Source organism: Aquarana catesbeiana, linkage group LG02 (genome assembly GCF_042186555.1).
Source record: "Aquarana catesbeiana isolate 2022-GZ linkage group LG02, ASM4218655v1, whole genome shotgun sequence".
In the NCBI taxonomy this organism is placed as follows: domain Eukaryota; kingdom Metazoa; phylum Chordata; class Amphibia; order Anura; family Ranidae; genus Aquarana; species Aquarana catesbeiana.
Window position 1 is genome coordinate 286,854,755 of NC_133325.1, and position 23,305 is coordinate 286,878,059.

Genomic DNA, 23,305 nt, shown 5'->3' on the forward strand with positions numbered 1-23,305 from the left:
GTAATTCTTTGACTTTTGGAAGTGATGGTATTTAACTCATATGCTTTACTTAATTTTATACTGTTTATGACAGAATGGCAAGTGTGAAGACTCAGATAAAAAGAGGGTGTTTATATATATATATATATATATATATATATATATATACATATATACACATACACACACACACACATATATATACAAACACACATCCATTAGCGATCCCACAAACAAGACAGGCAAGTAAAGAGAACCCACAACGCTATGTGTCACCATCATTCATAATAAAAAAAAAAATATTTTTTATTTGATAATTCTAAAACAGGAGTTAAAAGGTAAACACAAAATACAATTAAATGTAGATATTTTAAAGGCATAAACAGATTTTTGCTCCTTCAAGGCTAAGATACAAAGAAAGTTAATTAAAACAAGCACACATATAAAATGTGTGCAAGAATAAATGCATAATAGACAAAAAATACGTTCACCCTAAATCCAAATGTCTAAAAACTATTAAAATAGAATTATGATAAAATATTTTGAACAAATACACTATTAAAACATCTTCATTTTTTTAAAAAAACATTACATTGCTTTACAATAAATAATTTTGTTCCATCTGGAATTTCCCCAATTTTAGTGAATCCAAAACCCATGAAGCTGAAACAATTTTAAATTTTCTTTGAAATGTTCTCCTCTGAATTTTTATCTCTGTTAATCGAGACTTGTCATCACCTACAATTACATGAGAAACTCCTTCTTGAAGGCAATTCACCACTTTGGCTCCATGAAATCGCAGCTGTAATGCAGTTATATTTAAACTAGAAGTTGGAATTTTAGTGTCTGGATCATTAATAGTTGTAAACATGTCTATGTATGCAACACATTGGCGAAATATACTGTGGAAAGTCTCCTCCCATGAATAACGTTGTTCTAGGTCAGCAATCATGTCTAGAGGAATTTTTTCCTTGGTGTCAGGCATTCTGCTAAACAGGTCCTTCAGCTCGCTCTCATTAGTATCTGTGATATAGCTGTCACCGTAGCAGTCATATTCAGAGGCAAAGTGCTCTTTGGTGGATGGACACATATGAATCATATGCTGAGGCTGCCAAGGGACAATCTCCTTGCTTTCAAAACACTCAAGAAGCCAGGCTGCTCTAACAACATCATGCTTATCTGATGAAATTATGTTCTTTACTCGAATGTTTATAGCTCCAGCAATGATACAATAGGTGTCTTGCCCAGGATTTTGCACAACTATGCCATCGCATGCAGCGATCATGCTCTCAAGGTCAGCCTTTGAATGTTCTTCTGTTCCGCTCATTACGCAAAATTCAACGTCTTCAAACATATTGGACTGTTTTGTGATGTTAGACAAATCTGGTGCCTTTAGATGTGAAACCACTCCTATAACCTTCCTAATTTTAGGGGCTTTTTTCCGCTTTTTCTCCTGAGGTTCATCATTTACATCTAAGTGCTTTGAAGCCAATTTTCCAGAAGCCTTTTCTCGAAATTGTTCCAAGTCATCAACAGTCATACAGTCATACCAATCCTTGTCCTCTCTGATCTTCTCAATTCGAGGAAAACGGAGAGTACAGTTAGTTTTGTACATATCACTGGGAACAATTTCAGCAGCCTTTACCTGAATAATGACAGAGTTACAAGGTTGGATATAAACCTCAGGCTTCTCAATTCCACACAGAATATCAGAAGGAGGATCTCTCTTGCGGTAAACCTTCCAGTGTGGAGCCAACTTTATACCAAGGTCATATAACTCTTTCATGGTGTAGCCAGAGCCTATGCGACACACAGAATGAAAAACAGATGGCTTGTCTCCAGGTACTGGGGTTTCAGCTACAGCACATAAGAAATGAGACATCATGCCACCTCGCTGGCCCTTGCCCCAGTAACCTCCAACAATTAGAAGATCTAACTCATCCATTAGTCCATTAACATATTCTGGTTTGATCTTCAGCCACCCCTCCCCACGTTTATCTGGTTTATAAATGGACATAGGATCTTTTACCATTATACCTTCTTCACGATTATCAATGGCTTCATTTAGTGCATCCACAACCTCTTTTCTGGTGGTAGCTTCTTTTTTCTGAACAATGTGAATTCTCCCAGTAATTGGAGTGAATATTTCATGAAGGATATCATACCTTTTTCTCAGTGTTTCATGAGCTAATTTCTGGTTATTAAACATCAAGATATCAAACACACAGTAACAAGTTTGGAGATCAGAATCATCTACCATTCTCTTTATATCAAATTTGTTCCCTTTTTGCATAAATGCCTTTGTATTTGGATTGTAAGCCATCATCTCTCCGTCCAAAATGCAGTTCTGTAAATCCCTACAAAATACGTTATGAATAAATGGTGTTAAGGAACCTTCAAGGGGAGACCCACCAAACTGTTGAGTGTAATCAAATCCATTTCGGGAAAAGTATTTGTACACGTCACCATCTTTGTGCAACTGCATTCTCTCCCCATCAAGCTTAGTTTCAATGTAAAAACTCTGGTGGTTCATCTGTTTTTCTATTCGTTGAATATTGGCAATAGCAGCAAGCATGGGTTTGAAAGCAGAAAATATAGAGATGGACACATCACTTAGACATACACTGGGGTCATGTAATTGAACACACACTTTCTCAAGATCTGTGGTGACATTGTGAAGTTCTGCAGCATCACGGTGAAAGATGGAAAACACAGTTTGTTGGCTAAAGCCAAGTTTCATGTCTTTAATAATCATTCTTATAAGCCACTTCTGTTCCAGGGCAGTAGTATTAGCAATCACATTCAGAAGGCTTTTCTCTATTAGTTCTTTCTTTCTAGCTGCATTGTTGCTTGCTATTGCATCCAACTGATCATTGACATCTTGTATGGTCAAGTTCCCATCTTTTCGACACCGTGATTTAAGAACAAAGTAAGCAATCGCAGCAAAATCTCCAGTGTCAGAACTGGAGCCAGTAGGAGTTCTATAATTTAAAAGTTTCAAAGCATCTTTACCTTCTTTGGGCAAGCCCAGAACTTTGATATATAGTTTGGCAAGCATAGTCTCTTTGATTCCATATGCCATTCTCTCCCTTTCCAACTGTGGCAGGATAAGTCGCATTGCTGGATAGAAAGAGTCTGTTGTCTTGGGGTTATTTTTATGTAGAGCATCATGAAATTTCCTCCATGAGTCAACAAACTGCTTTAAAATATTTACTTTATCAGCTCGGTTCTTCGTCCCCTGAACTTTTTCCAAAGTACGGCAAAGATCAGCAAATGGGACTTCCGATGCTACAGTGCCCTTGACCAAAGAACTTGAGGAGCTAGATGCAGACATCAGGAATTCTGTAAATTAAAAGAAATCAGCCAGAAATATTTGTCTGAAATTGAGTTTCCAGCAAAACACACATATATAAAATTTAAATTTAATAATGGAACATGATCATTTTAAAGCGGGATTCCGGCCGGGAAAAAAAAAAAAATTAAAGTCAGCAGCTACAAACACTGTAGCTGCTGACTTTAAATAAGCACACTCACCTGTCCTGGGTGCCCGCGATGTCGGCCGCCCGAGGCCGACCCGTACCTTGGCTCTCGGGTCCCGGCACCGCCATCCTTACTAAGAGAAACAGGCAGTGGAGCCTTACGGCTTCACTGCCCGTTTCGTACTGCGCATGCGCGAGTCGCGCAGCGCTTTGTGAATGGAACGCGATGTGTTGTGGGACACACACAGTTCCCATAACACACCGCGCCCCATTCCCCAGAAGACAATGCGGGAAGGAGAAGACTGAAGATCACCGCGGCGTAGGAAGAGGCAGATTAGGAAGACTGCCTAGCAACAGCCATTTCACGTAAGTGAAATTTTATTTTATTTTTTTTTCCTCCATTTTTTTAGGTTTTTTTTTTTATGCAATTTTTTTTTCAGGGTGGACCTCCACTTTAAAGTATATCTGAATTCAAAACTTTTAGTTTTAGTTTTGGATAGAATAGGGAATAGTTAAAACCCTTACAAACTTATTTCTGTGTGTTTTCTACTGGGGATTTTTCTTCTTCACTTCCTATCTCAAAAAACAACACAAGAGGAGGTCTCTCCAAAGTAAACAGAAAACTACTGTATATGCCAGCATATAAGGCAACTGGGCATATAAGACGACCCCCTAATTTTCCAGTTTAAACATAGGTTTTTAGCTATACTCGCCGTGTAAGACTACCCCCTACATAACCATTTTGACGATGCTCATGCACCATGTCTGCTACATGATTTTTGAGTTCTGGCCAATGTGGGGTGCCTCTTCTTAATGCACATTTACTCCTTGGCATACTCTTGAATGCATCTTGTTTTGCTTTCCATTCTCGAACCATCTTTTCTGTTACTCCATACTGTCTTGCAGCAACCCAGTTATTATGTTCCTTGGGAAAGTTTACAACTTTCAGCTTTAAATTTGCTTCATATTTCCTTCTTCTTGCTGGTGGAGCCCGTTGGATGTGTAGTAATACTGTATGTAGCTTCGGCTACATACAGTATATCAAGCTGAGCCAATCACGGCAAGCGATGTATTCTATTAATGAATACAAAGCCTGCTTGGATTAGCTGAGTCAGAGGTTGTAACATCATCAGCCAGCCTCTCTGACTCAGCCAATCTGAGCAGTCTTTGTATTCATTAATAGAATACATTGCTCACCGTGATTGGCCCAGCGCAGTATACTGTATGTAGCCAAAGCTAAATACAGTATTACTGCACATCCAGCGGGCTGACAGATTAGGGACGTTCTCTTAAGGTTCACATTTTATACTCCACGTATAAGACAACCCCCTAATTCTTGGGGGATGTTTTTAAGGTTAAAAAGTCATCTTATACATCGGCATATACAGTATTTTAGATCATTATCAATGGAACCAGTGACATCTTTAAAAATGTCCCTTACGTTCAGTTCTGGTCACAGTGGTTACCATGACAGGCTAAGTTTTCCTTTTGAGCAAAAAATGCTATACATACAAGGGATTTAAATAGATAATAGGCAGGGCAGCAATCAGAAATTTTTGGGCCCCTTAGACAGCTTCAGGCCTGGGCCCCCACGGGCCATCTCACTGAATCCGCACTTAGTCCCCCTCACACCTGTACGCACTCGGCTCCCCCTCATCACGCCTGTGTGTGTGTGTGTATATATAAGCTCCTCCCACACCTGTATATATGTCAGCCCCCCTCAATCCTGTATATATATCATCCCCCCCTGAATCCTGTATATATGTCAGCCCCCCCACATTCCTGTATATATGTCAGCACCCCCCCTCAACCCTGTATATATGACAGCCCCCTCACACCTGTACATATGTCCGCTTCTCCTGTATATATGTCAGCCCCCCACATATACACATCTGTAAACACACAAAGCTCTGGCCCCTCCCTGTACACAAACAGCCCCTCTCCTCCCAGCCTCCCTTTTCTTAATAGCCCCTACTTTTAAAGGAGGAGATCTTCCTACCTAGTCCCAGCTTGTTTCCACAAAGCTGACATGTTGCTGAGACATAGACGAGCAGCAGCTAATAACACTACATAACACAGTAGAGGCAGCTCACATGAGGGGAGGGGAGCTTCGATGTCTGAGCTCAATGACACAGAGCAGCACAAGCTGCCGAGATCTTTTCTGTACTGCACAACATGGCTCCCCTTCACCCGCTCCTGCTTTCTCCTGGCCTGGTCGGACACCTCCAGACGTTTGGGCCCCTTACAGTTGTATCAGCTGTCCCTCCCTGATGGCAGCCCTGCCTGTAGGCCGTTTAGGTCACCTCTGAAGCCTGGCTAAATAACTCCAACATTGTTTGCATTGTCCCATCCTGAATAATTGGCAAAAGAAGAAACCCACTGGTCACTCGCCCCCAACACCACAGGAGAAATTACACTCCCATGTTCACATGCTGCACATATGTAGTGTGCTCTTTCTCCTGTTACAGCAGCTGACCTCAGCATTGTAGGGATAAGGGAAGAGAGAGCACACTGTGCAAACATGGCATTTGAACAAGGGAGCGCAATTGCTAATGTGTTGCTGACAGCCAGTGGACAACCGATTTCTTGCCCAATTAATTATCCAGTGTGAAACAAAACAATGTGGGAATTTTTCAGCCAGGCTTTTAAGGTCATTTAAATGGCCTATAGGTAAGTCAGCTACATGAAACAGTAACCTAAAAATGTGGGTTCTGGAATTCCTCCTACAAAATAGCAGAGCATTTTCTGGTATGTGAGTGTGCCAAGGCAATCCTGTACCTAAATAGTGTCTACTGCTGAACTGCTAAGCATTATAGCAAATCTGTTGTTTTGCTTACCAGAAACAAAGCCAAAACGTTGCTTTCGGGTATTTCAGCAACGGGTAAATAGGGAGTACCTGTATTGTTTTCAGTACAACCTTGCCTTTAAAGGCACAGTGGAGCATCACACTCAAAGCCACCCTAAACTGGCATTTTATGTGTAAAGATCTATCTTTGCACACACATTTATATATACACAAATACTGCATATATACATATTTTCACAGTGATTTTGTTACATTTGGTACAAAACAGCTTTGCCCTTCTATTTTACGGCTTTCCTAATGCTAAAAAAAAAAAAAAAAAACATGGATGAGACAAACCTGATCGGGGAGAGATTCTTCTGTAGTAGTGGCTGGTTAACGTCTGGGGATCTCTAGTGTTAAAAGGACAGGCACAAGAACCTGGAAAGAAAACAAAGTCAAAATATTTATATAGGTTGGACTTGATGGACTTGTGTCTTTTTTCATCCTCACCTACTATGTCACTATGTAACTATATTTGTGTAAGATTTACCCCATACCAAGAGGGGAACCTAAATCATTATTCACATAGCTCAGCTAAGCAGTGTATCTTATGGCCATCATTCCCACTTTCCTTAGGATATAACAGTAGAGGTTTAAAAGGTGTTGTAAAGGAATACGTTTTTTTTTTTATCTCAATGCACGCTATGCATTAAGATAAAAAGTAGAGAAAGGGGCGTGGCCTGGACATGGCTGAGTGAGGCTGCTTTTCTCCTGAGCTCCCGGCCTGTCCCGAAAACCCTGGCTAAATACACTTCACTAAAGGCATGCTACCTACTAAACGGCATAGGACAAGAGCATCAACCCGGGGTACACCCGTTGGAAGAAGCCCAGGAGAGATCCGCCACTATTTTCAGCAATTACAAGGCACATCTCCGGGAGCCACCGTAGCGGCGCCGCGAGGCCTACCACGAGGTGATCAGCGAAAGACTTCCAGTCAGAGCGGACATCCCCCAGCAGTACCCTGTCTCCGGGACGCTGTTAACAACTCCCCGGAAGATAACGGAGGCTCTACGAAGGGCACAATGGCATCCCCACGATCTCCGGAGCCCATCATGCTCGAGCAGGACATTCAAGCCCTGCTTCAGGCCCTTCCCACCCGCTCCGACATTGAGGCGCTTATACTCAAGCTGGAAGAGACACACCGGAGGGATATACAAGAAGTAAGGGGCGAGGAGGCTACTCTGGCTGAACGAATGACCACAGGGGAAACATCGGTGTCCTCCTTGGAAGGGAGAGTCGCAGCGCTCGAGCGGGAAAGGGATCATCATCGTGACTCCGCCATCTTCTGCAGCTACACCTGGAAGACATCGAGGACCGGAGTCGCAGGAACAACCTGCGGCTCCGGGGGATTCCAGAAGAAACAACTGCGGAGAACCTAGGAGAGACGGTCAAAGACATATTCCGTACAGTACTGGACAACCCTGAACTCACCATCAAATTGGACAGAGTGCATAGAGCCCTTGGGCCCAGGTCTGAAGACCCGAGCAGACCGCGGGATGTGGTTTGCAGACTGCACCGCTACACTCAAAAGGAGACTATCCTCCGCCGTGCCTGGGAATATGGTGAAGTGGAAGTGAGAGGCAAGCAGGCCAGAATACTCCCAGACTTATCGAGGGCCACACTGAGATGCAGAGCCCTCCTCCGTCCTCTACTGGAACTTGCCTTGCAAAAAGGTCTGTCATACAGATGGGGATACCCGCTGTCAGTAACGTTCCGCAAAGACACAGAATCTTTCTCCCTTCAAAAAACCGCAGACTTACCAGCGCTCTTCAGATTCATGGATGCAGAACCGATCCAAGTACCTGACTGGCTCCAGTTCCTGTCTCGTCCACAAGGACGATCGGGACCCCTGAGACAGCACGGACCCCTCCCTCCTCGCCACCAAAGAAACTGAAGGAGACGCAGGACGGCATCAGAGGGAGAACCGCGTGAGTAGGCCTATGGCCACCCCTCCCCATATCCAGCCTTACTCAATCCAGGACAGACCGCAGGGAACTTAGCCCCCACACACAGGGATCAGTTGTTTGGTCACCCCTGCCGCTAAGAGAGAGAGAGATTTGGACATACCTTACCCTAATCTCCCCCTACCTAACCTCCCCCCCCTCCCTCCGGCCTCAAGAAATACACCGGGCTCGGTGATGGTCGGTGACGAGGCCTGGAAGGTCCCTTGTCACTCTGGAGGGAAGACGGAGGCCTAGTGTCTGATGGCATGTGCCCCTTTCCATGATTTAAGCCACACCTAGACTTGCTTGTTCTGTTGCACGGTGCCTGTCCTCTCCTGCCCACCGTATTTGGTCCTCCCCTGCATACCTGAACGGACTTTATGTGAGCTGTTCGGAATCATGCGAACTGGACGGATGCAGGATGTTGAGTCACATGGGAACGTCAGGAGATGGACCTGCACCGATACTCACCTTCAGACACCTCACGGTTGGATACAGGTGTTCCATGGAACTACTGAGGTGACAGAAGCCACACATGTTGCGATGACTCGGACTCTTACTGCAGTTGCTGTTATTTGTCATACTGCCAGGGCACAGGCCGGTTTCAAAGATCTGTCACTTGGGCCATGGGGGGAGGAGGGGACCCACCACAAGGTTAGCCAGTAAAAGGGGGTTTTTGACCACGGAAAATGCTTGACCACTTCGTTAAGGCCTTGTGCGGGATTGAACACTAATAACCCTGGGGTCTCATCCTGTATTTGAAACTGTTGAACCTAGGTTGAATGCTCTCCTTACTATACAGTTTACTCGTGCTCTTAGTATATTCCATGCGGCTCAACCACATTATATGTCACTGGTTAGGGAGGAAAATAGGACTATACGTTATTGCACTTGCCGAGTTATTATGTTTACACAATTGTGTTCGTTGGGCTCTAGGTAGGAGAGCCCCACCCTTATATCAGTTTTTTTCCTTTTTGTACCTATGGCTATACCACGTTCTTTAAAGGTAGCAGGTAGAATGCTAATGTGTCTAGAGTGCTACAACTTCTTAGCCTGTTATGTTAATGCTAATGACACTAAGTATACACGCATTGAAATCATAGTTGGCCGGGGGTGGAGGGAGAGGTTGGGGGGCCCTGGCCCTGTCTTTCCACTGTCCCACATAGGATAGCGCTCCATTCCCGGTAATTTGTCCGGGGAGCGTAATAGCCTTATTGGCTAATTTAGTAACTGCACCAAGCTGCACTATCTAGTGACAGCCTCTTTGTTTTCTTATTTACTCTCTCTTGAGTTCAGCTATCTTCTTTACTTGACCTGCTCTTTACCCTCCCTACCCATCCCTTGCTAGCCCTTCCCCCCCCCTCAATTCCTTTCCCCCTCCCTGGGACTCAATCTTTAATCACCAGTAAATCCACCATCTACAACCATCACCTCCATAAACATAATTTCCCTTAACGTAAAGGGCCTCAACACGCCTGAGAAAAGACGCATGCTAACCAATGACATGAGACGCATGGGTGCAGACATTGTTTTTCTGCAGGAGACCCACTTCAAGGAGGGTGCTCTACCAACACTACAGAACCGATTTTTTCCAGAGGTATACCACTCCAGGTACACAGAGGCTAAGTCCAGAGGGGTCTCTATCCTAATCTCATCTAAAATACCATGGACACTTACGGAGGTAAAGTATGATAGAGAGGGTAGATTCCTCTTCGTAAAGGGGAAGATAGGGGACACAAAAGTAACTCTAGCTAACCTGTATGTCCCCAACACACAACAAGACAGATTCCTTAAACGTCACCTGGACCTACTATCACAATTCTCAGACGGACACCTGATCCTGGGAGGAGACCTTAATGTTCCCCTCAACCCTACGGAGGATACCTCCACTGGATCCTCCTCGACCTCGAGAGATCTTCGTAAACGTATCGTTACAACGTTACACAATTCACAACTGATCGATGCTTGGCGCCTGCTCCACCCAGGGGAAAAGGATTTCACTTTCTTTTCCAAACCACATCAGACGTACTCCAGAATCGATTACTTTCTGATCCCCCACAGAGATTTACAAGCGATTAGAGAGACCACAATAGGCTCAATCACAGGGTCTGACCATGCCCCAATTACATTGCGATATGTCCTCCGAGACATGAGGTCGACACAGAAACCACCTTGGAGACTGAACGAGGGTTTATTGAAAGACCCAGAAGTTCTGGCTGAGATAACTAGAGAGATAGGACATTATTTCACCTCTAATTCTACCCCCGACTGTGACATAGGACTAGTGTGGGAGGCACACAAGGCCGTAGTCAGAGGAATACTCATCAAACACGGCTCACGACTTAAACGACAAAGAATCGCACAATTGAACACTTTACTTAAAAAATTAGAAACACTAGAAGTACGACATAAACAGACACCCACTAAACAACTGGAAATAGAGTTAGACACGACCCGTACACAGATCACCGACCTACTGCGCTATAAAGCGAAAGCGGCGATACAAATCAGCAAAAGAAAACATTACGAATCAGGTAACAAATGTGGACGACTGTTAGCCCAATCACTAAGAGAGCAGAAAATAGCTTCATACATACCCCATATTATATCTCCTACAGGCCAGAAAGCCTCTTTACCACAACAGATTGTGCAGGAGTTTAGCTCCTTCTATTCATCCCTATACAATCTAAAAGAGACACAAGCTACCCCCGAAAAAATGACAGAGTACATATCATCCTCTCTGATGCCGACCCTCCCGGATGACGCAAAATCCATACTAGAAGACCCTATCACGCTAAGCGAACTACAACTCGCCTTAAAGAATTCTAAATCGGGTAAAGCTCCAGGACCGGATGGGCTTACCATACCCTATTACAAGTCCTTTCTCCCATCCCTAGGACAACACCTGGTTAGACTCTATAACAACTTAGGCTCTGAGGGAAAGTTTCACAAATCCACACTACAAGCACAAATCTCCGTTATACCTAAAGAGGGAAAAGATCCAAGCCATTGCGGCTCTTACCGCCCGATCTCTCTGTTAAATTCGGACCTAAAACTTTTCACGAAGATCATCTCCATCAGGTTGCAACAACATCTCACCTCACTAATTCACCTAGACCAAGTAGGTTTCGTCCCAACTAGGGAAGCTAGGGACAACACGATCAAGGTCCTCAACCTTCTTCATATAGCTAACAACACCAAATCCCCATGCATCTTACTAGGAACGGACGCCGAGAAGGCTTTCGATCGGGTCAGCTGGAGGTTTATGTTTGCAACGCTGAAACACATAGGACTAGGTGACAAAATGCTACACTGGATCTCAGCAGTTTACACAGGCCCATCGGCCAGAGTAAGAGCGAACGGCGTACTATCCGAAGCCTTCCCAATTACTAATGGGACCCGTCAAGGTTGCCCCCTGTCACCACTGCTTTTCGCACTATCCCTGGAACCATTCCTTTGCCACATTAGATTGAACCCGGACATCACAGGAATAGAAGTAAATAAAAAGCAATTCAAGGTATCAGCATACGCTGACGACCTGATGTTCTCCCTCACGAACCCAACCATTTCTCTCCCCAACCTTATGAAAGAATTCCACATCTATGGCCAGCTAGCTAATCTGAAAATTAACTTTAGTAAGTCCGAAGCGATGGGCCTGGGAATCCCACAACCACATCTCACACAACTCCAAAATAGTTTCCACTTGAAATGGACCACTACAGCACTGAAGTATTTAGGCACGCACATACCCCCGACATTCTCCCATTTGTTTAAGCTTAACTTCCCACCCCTATTAAAAAAAGTCCAACAAATGTTAGATAAATGGAATGGAGGTCTCCATTCCTGGTTTGGGCGTTGCAACATTCTCAAGATGACAATTCTACCCAAATTTTTGTACCTTCTGCAGACTATTCCAATACACATACCCGCTGACTACTTCAACCAAATACGAGCAATATTTATTAAATTCCTTTGGGCAGGGAAAAAACCACGACTACACAGGAAGATCCTCTCACTGCCCAAACGATACGGAGGATTGGCAATGCCTGAACTCCAATCCTACTATAGAGCCACACATCTGAGTAGGCTTATCGACTGGTGCAGACATACAACCACCAAACTATGGACACAACTTGAACAGGCACAAAGCGCATTCCCTATACACAGGATCCCATGGTGTTACACGACACTCCCTACAGACCTCAAACGCCACCCGTTAATAGGCAACACAGCACGGGTCTGTGCACATCTGATAGACTCGTCCCCCCTCTTTACCCGTAACTCACCACTCAAGCCCATTTTAGGGAACCCTTTATTCGAACCAGGATTAGAGGAGGGAAGATTTCGAGAGTTAAGGGAAATTGGGTTATACCAAGCCTTGCATTTCAGTGTTGGGGGGAGGTGGAGGACTATCACGGAGCTCTCCGACCCTGAAGGACAGTTCCGTCTAGATTTTCTGCGATCGCTACAGCTCCACCATTTCCTCAGCAGTATGCCACCACCCAATGTTACCGATCAAACCCTCACGCCCTTGGAAGACCTATGCTCGGGAACGGAACCCTTGCTACACACACTTTCTCTAACTTATGGCATGTTAATCACTCCAACAGGAGATTATAAACCACAGGGCCTCTCCAAATGGGAAAAAGACCTAAATTGCCAATTCACCACTAACAAAACTCAACACATCCTACAGTTCACCCACAAATCCTCTCTATGCACCAAAATTCAAGAAACAAATTTTAAAATCCTTACTCACTGGTACAGAACACCGGCTCTGCTTAACAGAATATACCCCTCGACACCGGATGTCTTTTGGAGATGCCAGGAGGGAAGGGGCACACTCCTCCATATTTTCTGGTCCTGCCCTGGGATCCAGAACTTCTGGAGAGAAGTCCGCCAATTAACGCAGAGATTCACAGACCGTGTTGTACCAGATGACCCAGCGTACTTCCTGTTACACGCCAATGACACCCCAGCACGGGTATACAAGAAATCGGTGGTAAGACACTTACTGGATGCGGCGAAAACTTGCATCCCAATCCTTTGGAAATCCACCCAACCGCCAACCATAGCTCTCTGGTTCCAAAAAGTAGAGGAAATAAATCAGATGGAGGACTTAATTCTCACAAGCCAAAATAGACAGGAAATATACTCCAAAACTTGGCAGTTGTGGAATATGTTCAAGTACTCAGAAGAAGGCCAGGCACTCCAAGGTAGAGGAGTTTAATATACACTCAGTTCCCAGGTTTAACTGCGAGTAGATACAGGCAAACACACATACTTACCATTCACTATCCGATTCCCCAACCCACCCTTCCTCCCTCCTCCCAAACGTGCAACCCCCCCCCCCCCTCTTTCCCCACCTCCCCTCCCTTCTAACCTTGTCCTTTTCCATTTCACTTTTTCCACCTATTTTTCGTCACACTAGTGACTCTTTCTCTTTCTTAGTCCTTCATCCTGTAATAATAAAATAAATAGGAAGCCGCTTGACCCGGGATTAAGTTACACCGCGGTGCTGAAGACACAGGCAAGACACACTGACTGACAGAAGACTAACAGAAATTACTGGATAGATGGTTTCATAGGTTTATGCCACTACATGGAAAACAGGTCAGAAACTAGGTAGTAATTTAATCTGCACGTTATTGACCCTGTAATCTGTTTGTATGCCTCCCAAATTATGGAAAAGAGATGTCATATCTTTCATTTCTGTCAGTGTACGTTACAGGGGGTCCCCTAGTTACAAACATCCGACTTACAAACGACTCCTACTTACAAACGGAGGCAGACAACAGGAAGTGAGAGGAAATCTACCCCTAGGAAGGGAAATTCTCTCCTGTAAGAGCTATTTTGGGGAAAAGGTACCTCCACTGATGCTTTATCACCAAGGCTTGTTTCCACAACAACCCAAAATTTTCAAAATCCAATTGTCATTGGGACAGAAAGTGAGGTGAAATCTTCTGAACAGGGGCACAGACAGCAAAACAAATGTCACAGGGGTGTTAACCCTTCCCTATGCTATCCAAAAAGCTTAAAAATAGTTTTTTTGGCTGGAGCTACACTTAAAAAATGTACCTGTTCCGACTTACAAACAGATTCGACTTAAGAACAAACCTATAGTCCCTAACTTGTTTGTAACCCGGGGACCCCCTGTATTTTGTATTTTTTTATATATTTCTGTATGTACCTATGTTGACTGAAGCCGTACTTTTGTTGTGTGTCCCGGTGATCCGGTTTTCTAATATAAATAAATAATTAAAAAAAAAAAAAAGTAGAGAAAGGGCGAGGGGCCGAACTGCAGCTCCATGTCTGATTGGACATATAGGGGCACCTGAGCTGGGCTGCTGCATCCTAGCAAGCTGCTTGCTGTGGAGGCACTAAACAGGAGGGAGGGCCCAGGAGCAGCGAAGAGGGACCCGAGAAGAGGAGGATCCAGGCTGCCCTTTGCAAATCCACTGCACAGAGCAGTTAAGTATAACAGGTTTATTATTAAAAAAAAAGAGACTTTGCAATCACTTTAAAATGGGGTAAGGGTTTTAGAGGGTAGCTAATACTAAGAGAGGGTGAGCGCTTACTTTGCAGCGGTTATACTACTAGTACCCCACATCAGCAGTGAAACACGAGCAATGTGCATTCCAATGACACACTCTAGACTGCCCACTTGAGGACCAGGCTCTTTTTTTGCAAGAAAATTACCCCCAAACATTACACTTTTTTTCTTTTTCTTTTTTTTAGCAGAGACCCTAGGAAATAAAATGGTGATCGTTGCAATTTTTGTGTCACACAGTATTTGCACACCCGTTTTGCAAATGCAATTTTTTGGGAAAAAACACACTTTAATAAATGAAAAAAACAAAATATATACTCCAATTTTTTTGTATAATGTTAAAGATGATGTTACAGCAAGTACTGTAAATAGATACCCAACATGTAACGCTTAAAAATTACGCAAGGACATGGAATGGTGACAAATTACGATACTTAAAAATCTCCAAAGGCGACGCTTTAAACACATTTAGGCCCCTTCCACACAAGGCGAATCCATTTCAGTGGAGTTCGCCAGCTCAGCGGGAGAGTCAGTGTTTAACCTGTTTGGTTTAGTTTGTTAGGCCCTGTTGGCTTTTTGCTGTGTTGCCCTTCCCTCATATTTAGTGCTTTGGGACATCCGTATTAATGAATATAAAGATTCTCTGTGTCCCATGATGCGCTCCAAGGAAAGGATTACACAGGTAACCAAAAATCCAAAATTTTCGTCACGGTTTGTTTCCTTTAGAATGGCTTTTTAAAACCATAATGTGACAATAAAAAGGTTTATATGAAAGGTTTATAATAGTGTACCACTTCTCGTTGTGAAGTAGAGCTAAAAGCAAAAAGTGAAAAACAGGCAGGCTTTTTATTGTAGAAGAGACATGCTATACCTTCTCTGCACATAAATAAATCTACTTACCTGTTCGCAATCCCCTGTAGGATGCACACTGAGCTGCGCATGATATGAAGATATCAGCCATAACCCCGGTATCGTTTTTTCACAGCTGGCTCCTTCCTTTCTCGTGAAAGTGCTCAGAGCGGCTCATGAGCCGCTGGAGCGCTTTCAGAAGCGGCAAGAGGGGACGACCCCCCTCCTGCTGCTCGCCAGTGTCTCTCAGGCTTACCCCTTTTGTCTGTTCGCTCGAGAAACGTTCCCAAGGTGCGAGTGGCTGCTCCTATAGCCGATCAAGGAGTAGATCCTCTTTGATCGCCTCTATGGCCTTGAAGGACCAGAGCGACATCACAATGTCACTTCCAGTCCAGGCTGGAAATAAATTATTTTTTCTTTTCTTTTTGACCCCAGATCTCTCCATAAAGAGAACCTGTCATGCTTTTTTCTATTACAAGGGATGTTTACATCCCCTGTAATCGGAATAAAAGTAATTAAAAAAAAAGGAGAAAAAAAAAAAAAAAAGGGACGGTGTAAAAATAAAAAGTAAAATCAATAAGAATTCTTTTTTTTTTTTTTTTAAAGCACTCCCATGTCTCCGTGCTCGCGTACTGAAGCGAACGCATACGTAAGTCGTGTAGGCATATGTAAACGGTATTCGCACCACACATGTGAGGGATCGCCACAAACCATTACAGCGGCAGTAATTCTAGCGCTAGACCTCCCCTGTAACTCTAAACAGGTAACCTATAAGGCCCCTTTCACATAGGCGGATCGTTCAGGTCCACCTGTCAGTTTTTTAGGCGGACCTGAACGGACGCTCCAAAACACATCAAAGGTAGCATCTTTAGCAACTCTAACATCCACTAGGTAAAAATATCAACAGAAGACCAGATAGCAGTTTACAAAAACTTGAGCTACCAAAGTCAAATATTAAAAAGCTCAAGAAATACCCACATTTTGGGTTAAAAGAGCCATCACCAAAACTAACTCAACAAGAAACTAAAGATATGACCCCCTTCTTGGGTTTTCCAGAAGCACAAAAAAGGGAATCCGACTGAAGAAATATAGCAGTCGACTTCAGGGAACTCTTGATAACACAAACCACATCCAAAGTGTTATGCGCATGTGCATGGACAAGAGTCCCAGATGAGAAAAGTTATTACCCATTAACTCACTTTCCATAAATCTTCCAGAACAACCTACAAGAGAGGCTCCTATCACCCAGCACAGGAAACACATGATCCACATTCTAAAAAGCATGTAACAGCAACTCTATCCTCAGTCATAGCATCATATACAGAATAATAAAACAACATCTACCCCATAACAAAAAATAGGGTGGGAAATGGATTGGTCCTGGAAGATTCCTGGAAAGTGAGTTAACAGGTAATAACTCTGTTTACCCAAGTCATCTTCCAGGATGGCTTACGAGAGTGGACAAAATATAACTACCCGATTAGGGCGCAACCATAGTTTGCAGCACCTTCCTTCTGAAGGCCTGTTCCTGACTAGAAACCAGGTCCAAATGGTAACGTTTTATGAAGGTTAGGAAGCTGAACCTGGTTGCGACTTTGCAGATCTGGAGTGGACAGATGCTAGCCCTTTTAGCCCATGACATAGCCACAGCTTTGGTGGAATGAGCCTTGATTTTCAACTGTGAAGCCAATGAAGATGCCCGATATGCATTTGTGATTGTTGACTTCATCCATCACGCAATAGTATTTTTTGAGGCTCTCTTGCCTTTGTTAGGCCATGAGACTAGCACAAACAAACTAGGGGTGGATCTCCAATCTTAAGTGTTTCTCAATGTAAACCGACACCTTATGTCCACTTTATTGAATCCTTCTCTTTCGGGTTTCTCGGATCACCACAAAATGAAGGGATTATAATTTCCTCAGACCAATGAAAATCTGATGCCACTTTGGGTAAGGCTGGGTTCACACTTATGCCAACTGGATGCGGGTTTGCATGACAGGAGATTGTGACCAGCTCTTAATGGAGCCAGTTCACACATCTCCGTGGAGGCTGCGGAGCGAACTGCACAGGAGAAATTCAGGACTGAGTTGTCCCTGAAATGGAGAACAGGGACGCAACAAAGGGCAACAAAGCTAATAAAGGGTCTGGAGGATCTTAGTTATGAGGAAAGGTTGCAAGCACTGAACTTATTCTCTCTGGAGAAGAGACGCTTGAGAGGGGATATGATTTCAATATACAAATACCGTACTGGTGACCACACAATAGGGATAAAACTTTTTCGCAGAAGAGAGTTTAACAAGACTCGTGGCCACTCATTAAAATTAGAAGAAAAGAGGTTTAACATTAAACTACGTAGAGGGTTCTTTACTGTAAGAGCGGCAAGGATGTGGAATTCCCTTCCACAGGCGGTGGTCTCAGAGGGGAGCATTGATAGCTTCAAGAAACTATTAGATAAGTACCTGAATGACCGCAACATACAGGGATATATAATGTAATACTGACACATAATCACACACATAGGTTGGACTTGATGGACTTGTGTCTTTTTTCAACCTCACCTACTATGTAACTATGTAACCTAAATCCCCATGCTGTAAGCAGCATGTGAATGCAGCGTGAACCCAGCCTAAGAGAGCTGGATCTCCATCTTGTCTTGAAGGATAACGCAACAAGGTTCTGCAATCGACAGAGCCTGGAACTTGCTGACAAGAGCCACCAAGAGAAACGTTTTCAGGTTTAATATCTTTGTTGAACAGATCCCATGTCGTGAATGCATAGTTACTGGGTTTTCTTTTGACACCATTGCTATTAAGAACCTTTTGACTAAAGGTTCTTCTACCAAAGGTAGTTCTAGAAAACTTTGAAAGAGCAGCCACATGGACTTTTAGTGTTTTGAGAGCCAGACTTAGATCTGCCCCATTTTGCAGAAAGTCTAATGCTGCAGGTATTATCGGCCCCGTCATCCTACCATTAGTTTTACGCCAACTATAGATTATTTTACACACTTTAGATGTTAGTAGAAGCTTTCTTGCTGCTGTGGATGGTTTCAATCACTTTCTGTGACAATCCTTTTTGCTTCAGAAATTCCCCTTCAGAAGCCAGACCGTCAGTGATAGCTGGTCCACCGCAGGGTGCATCACCAATTTTTGATGGATGAGGTCTGGCATGCAGGGTAATCTCTAGGGGTCTGTCACACTCAGTTTAAGAAACACCATGAACCGCGCCCTCTTGGGTAAGTAGGGAGCGATCAGAATTACTTTTGCAATGGAATATTTTATCTTCCTGATTACCTTCTGAATAAGAGAGGGAATGCACATACCAGCTCTTCTACCCAAGACTGAGATAGGGCATCCAAGCCCCTATTGAACGGGTCCTTCCATAGGAAAAAGAAGCTTTCCACCTTTGCGTTTTCCTCCTGTATCGAATAGATGGATCAGAGGCTTCCCCCATTTCCCGAAATCTGAACGAAAATAGTCTGATTTAGACTCCATGCTTTCTTCTGCTCCGACAATCAGCTAGGGTGTTCAGCTCCCCTTTCAGATGTACAGCTGATAGAGATGTTAGATTTTCTTCCACCCATTTTAAAAGATTGACTACAATCTCCATTAGACTTGCCACTCTTGCACCTCTGTGTTTGTTGATATAACTTACAGTGGTTATATTATATGAGAATACTTGCACGTGTTTTTCCCTTAAGGCTGGACTGAACTCGACCAGGGCTTCTAGGACTGCCCTCAGCTCCCTTACGTTAGATGGGTTGTTGGCGCATTGAATCGTCCATGCTACCTAAGCTGGCCGATCATTAATGTGGGTTCCCCACCCCCAAAAGCTTGCATCCGTGGTGATAATTCCTGAATTTTGCTGCGACCAGAGATGACCTCTTGACAAATGCTCTAGTCTTAACCACCGTTTGACTGGCTGTTTACTACCTGTGGAGCTACAGTTGATAGAAACTGGACATTCCAAACTGACAGCATGAAGTTTTGGAGGGGGACATATGAAACTGGGCCCACTGAACTCCAGGAATGGATGCAGTCATGAGACCTAGAATCCTCAAAGGATTTTTTGAGGAATACAAAATTAGGCAGAGATTGACAGTTAAAACATACAAATCTGTTGTGCCTAAAATTAAAAAAGATAGCAGCTAGCACTATATTGCTGGGTACAATGAAAATGAATAAAAAGGTGTAGCGCTAATTTAGAAATAAAGTTCACCAATGATAAGCTGTTAAACGATCTAAAGTCCACCACAAGAATCAAGAAATAATGGATAGAACAGCTGCCACCAGCACCTAATAAGACTCTTACCCTCAATAGAATTGGTGGACGAGGGATACAAAAAGAGGATTAGTTCAAAAAAGGAGAAAGCATTTTCAATACCAGTGGCACCTAGGGTTCCGGTAATTTATTACCTGCCTAAGGTACACAAGGATCCTGTTTGCCCCCCTGGAAGGCCAATCGTTTGTGGCATCGATTCAGTTAATTCCAGGGTGGGCAACTACGTAGATCATTTCTTGCAACCTTTGGTGATTAATACTCCATCTTATTTGAGGGACTCCACACAGGTTATTAATGCCCTTAAGCTTGTGGAATGGCAAGAAAGCTACATTCTTGTCACTGCAGATGTTTCTTCACTATACACGGTGATCTCGCACCAACATGGTAGAGAAGCAGTGGAGAACTTTTTGAAGTCAGACACCATTCGTGACAAACAGAGGGGTTGTATTTGGAAACTTTTATTATGCCATGGAACACAATTATTTCTGGTACGACGGTTCTTACTATGTGCAGAATAGAGGTGTGGCCATGGGGGCTAAATTTGCCCCCAGTATGGCCAACCTCTTCATGGCCAAATGGGAGGAGGATGTCGTCTATCAGGAATCCAGATCTGAACTGGTTTTCTGGGAAAGATATATAGACAACATCCTCCTCCTATGGGATGGCAATTTTGAATCCCTCAACATCTTTATGGCCGGGTTGAATGTTAACGAAAGAGGTATTTCCCTCATACATGAATCTAGTAAGTCGGAGATACACTTCCTGGATCTGAGGATCAGGATCTTCGATGGTGTAGTGACCACATCGACTTATTTTAAGGAAACCAACCAAAATGGTTATGTTGATGTTAGTAGTTGCCATCATAAAGTCTGGCTAAAATCAAATTCCTAGAAGTCAATTTCTGAGGTTGAGGAGGAATTGCACAAGTCAGTATGATTTAGTACAAGAAGCCTCCATACTCAAGGAAAGATTCTCAGAAAAAGGCTATGATGCTAATGAGTTGGAAGAAGCCTTCAAATCTGCACTGGAGAAAAAAAAAGGGATGATTTATTAATTCCCAAATCTAGGAGTCATGATGATGGTTTCAAATTTTTATTTGTTACCACCTACTCAAATCAACACTATGAAATCAAAAAAATTATGCAGAGGCATTGGAGGGTTCCGTAGGGTGATAGAGTTTTAGGATCAAATCTACCTGATAAACCACGGGTGGTGTATAGAGGAGTTCCTCCGCTAAAATTACAGGTAGCCCCTAATGTCGTGGACCCTCCTAAGCAGCTGTCTTTGTTTCAGAACATGGGAGGCTTCTTCCCTTGTAGGAAATGTCCAATTTGTAAATTAAATGCTAACAAGAGTAGGAGAATTGAGTCGTTCCAGTCCACCTCGACCCAAGAAACATTTCCTATTAAACCTTTTACTAGGTGCTCGACCAAGAATGTCATATACATTGGTGCCCCTGTGGGCTTCAGTACATAGGGCGTACTATAGGTATGTTGCAGACTAGACTGTGTGAACATGTAGCAAACATAAAGAGGGGTTTCCCCAAGCACAGTCTTTCCAAACATTATGCTTTTAAGCACGATTGTAATCCTGAAGCAACCATCTTCTTGTGAAAAACATAACTATGGCCACACAAAAAAACCTTTTCCTACTCGGGGGGGGGGTTCATCAGCACAGACGAATCCAGGGCACTCTCCACTTCATCTATCACAGTGGGCTCTGCCACTAAGGGACGCTATTCCCCCCACATCGGACCACTACCCTGGACCTATATAGCACCCTACTGGTCCACCAGGCAATATATAATTGCACAGGGTCCCATTCTCAGGGTCCAGTGCTGAACCTTTACAGGCCGCCCTTGTATCATCCAGTGCACGGTCTGGGCACCATACTTCTGAGCACTGAGAAAGTAGTTGGTAATAGTAATAATTTTTTTTTTTGCCAGTGTCCACTCAGTGTCCCGTGATGTACAACCTGTGTAAAATCTACATAAAAACACAATGCAATGATTTGCAAATTTAATAAAACAGTGTCCTAACTTTTTTGGCATTGGGGTTGTATGAAAAAGAAAAAAAAAGACCTGTGTGTTTAGCCATTAATATTTTCTTTATTAATTCTTTATGGGCCACCTAACTGGGTGTGTCCTTTGACTGCACACTTTGTGCTAAGGGGTGATAGAAAAAAAAAATCTTTCTTAAAAACAGTCTCACTTTTATTCTTATTCATGTGTTGTTGCTTACTAGCCTCTGGGTTTCCGGTGCCAGCATCCTAACTGTGGGCAGCCAGCTTTCACATCCAGCTGTCCACTGCGCATGCTGTGCTTTGTGAATGGTCCCATGGTCTTCTGGGACCTGTGATGTGTCCCAGGAGACTTCGGGGAGGAAGGAGGGAAGGAGAACTTCCAAGCAGACCTGTCAAAATTTGGTACTCGCTCCCCCCCATCCAAAATTACATGCCACGTTAGTCAGAGGAGGAAGGGAAGAAGTCTCAAAGTAGAACTTCCCCTTTTGGGTGGAGCTCAGCTTTAAAGCGTTTGTTACCCTAAAAAAGAAAAAATAACATAAAAAATGGAGCCTGTTTATTTAACCACTTGCTTACTGGGCACTTAAACCCCCCTCCTATCCAGACCAATTTTCAGCTTTCAGCGTTGACGCACTTTGAATGACAATTGCACGGTCATACAGCACTGTACCCAAATGAAATTTTTATAATTTTTTTCCCCACAAATAGAGCTTTCTTTTGGTGGTATTTGATCAACTTTGCGGTTTTTATTTTTTGTTAAATAAATGTAAAAAGACCTAATTTAAAAAAAAAAAAAAAAAAATTTTTATATTTTTTTATAAAATTTTAAAAAAGGTAATTTTCTCCTTTATTGATGAACGCTGATGAGGCGGCACTAATCGGGTGGCACTAATGGGCACCAATAGGTGGCAATATTGGGCACTGATCAGTTAGATAGGCAGCACTGGTGGGCATTGATACGTGGCACTTGTGGGCATTGATAGGTGGCACTGGTGGGCACTGTCAGGTGGCAATGGCAGATTGCACTGGCAGGGGGTACTGGTGGCACATATGAGGCAGAATTGCCTCTTCCTCTTCGGGACCGATGTCCCTTTCAGATAAGCCGGTGATCGGCTTTTTTTTCTCCTCATGCTGTCAGCGTGAGGAGAAAAAAAAAAAATTATCACAGAGCTTTTGTTTTGATCATGTGGTCAGCTGTCATTGGCTGACAGCTGATCACATGGTAAGGGGCCGGGGCCGGGACCGGCCCCTTACTTGGATCGGTGATCACCCGAGTCTCAGTGACTCGCTGATCACAGCGTGCTCCGCATGCACCCTGCAGGGCGTGTGCACAGGAGAGGCCATCATATGACGGCCTCCT

General features: G+C 43.6%; 1 protein-coding gene across 3 annotated transcripts in view; it reads right to left on the minus strand.

Annotated features, from left to right (window-relative positions):
- Positions 1-260: 260 nt before the first annotated feature.
- Positions 261-23,305, minus strand: part of LIG4 (DNA ligase 4) — a 34,251-nt gene continuing 11,206 nt past the window's right edge. For all 3 annotated transcript variants that reach the window (XM_073614477.1, XM_073614476.1, XM_073614478.1), the window contains exons 2-3: positions 6,601-6,681; positions 261-3,321 (exon numbers count right to left, since the gene is read on the minus strand). In XM_073614477.1, the coding sequence (XP_073470578.1) occupies positions 578-3,313 (2,736 nt within the window). In that variant the 5' untranslated portion in view covers positions 3,314-3,321; positions 6,601-6,681 and the 3' untranslated portion in view covers positions 261-577. The remainder of the gene's footprint in view (positions 3,322-6,600; positions 6,682-23,305) is intronic.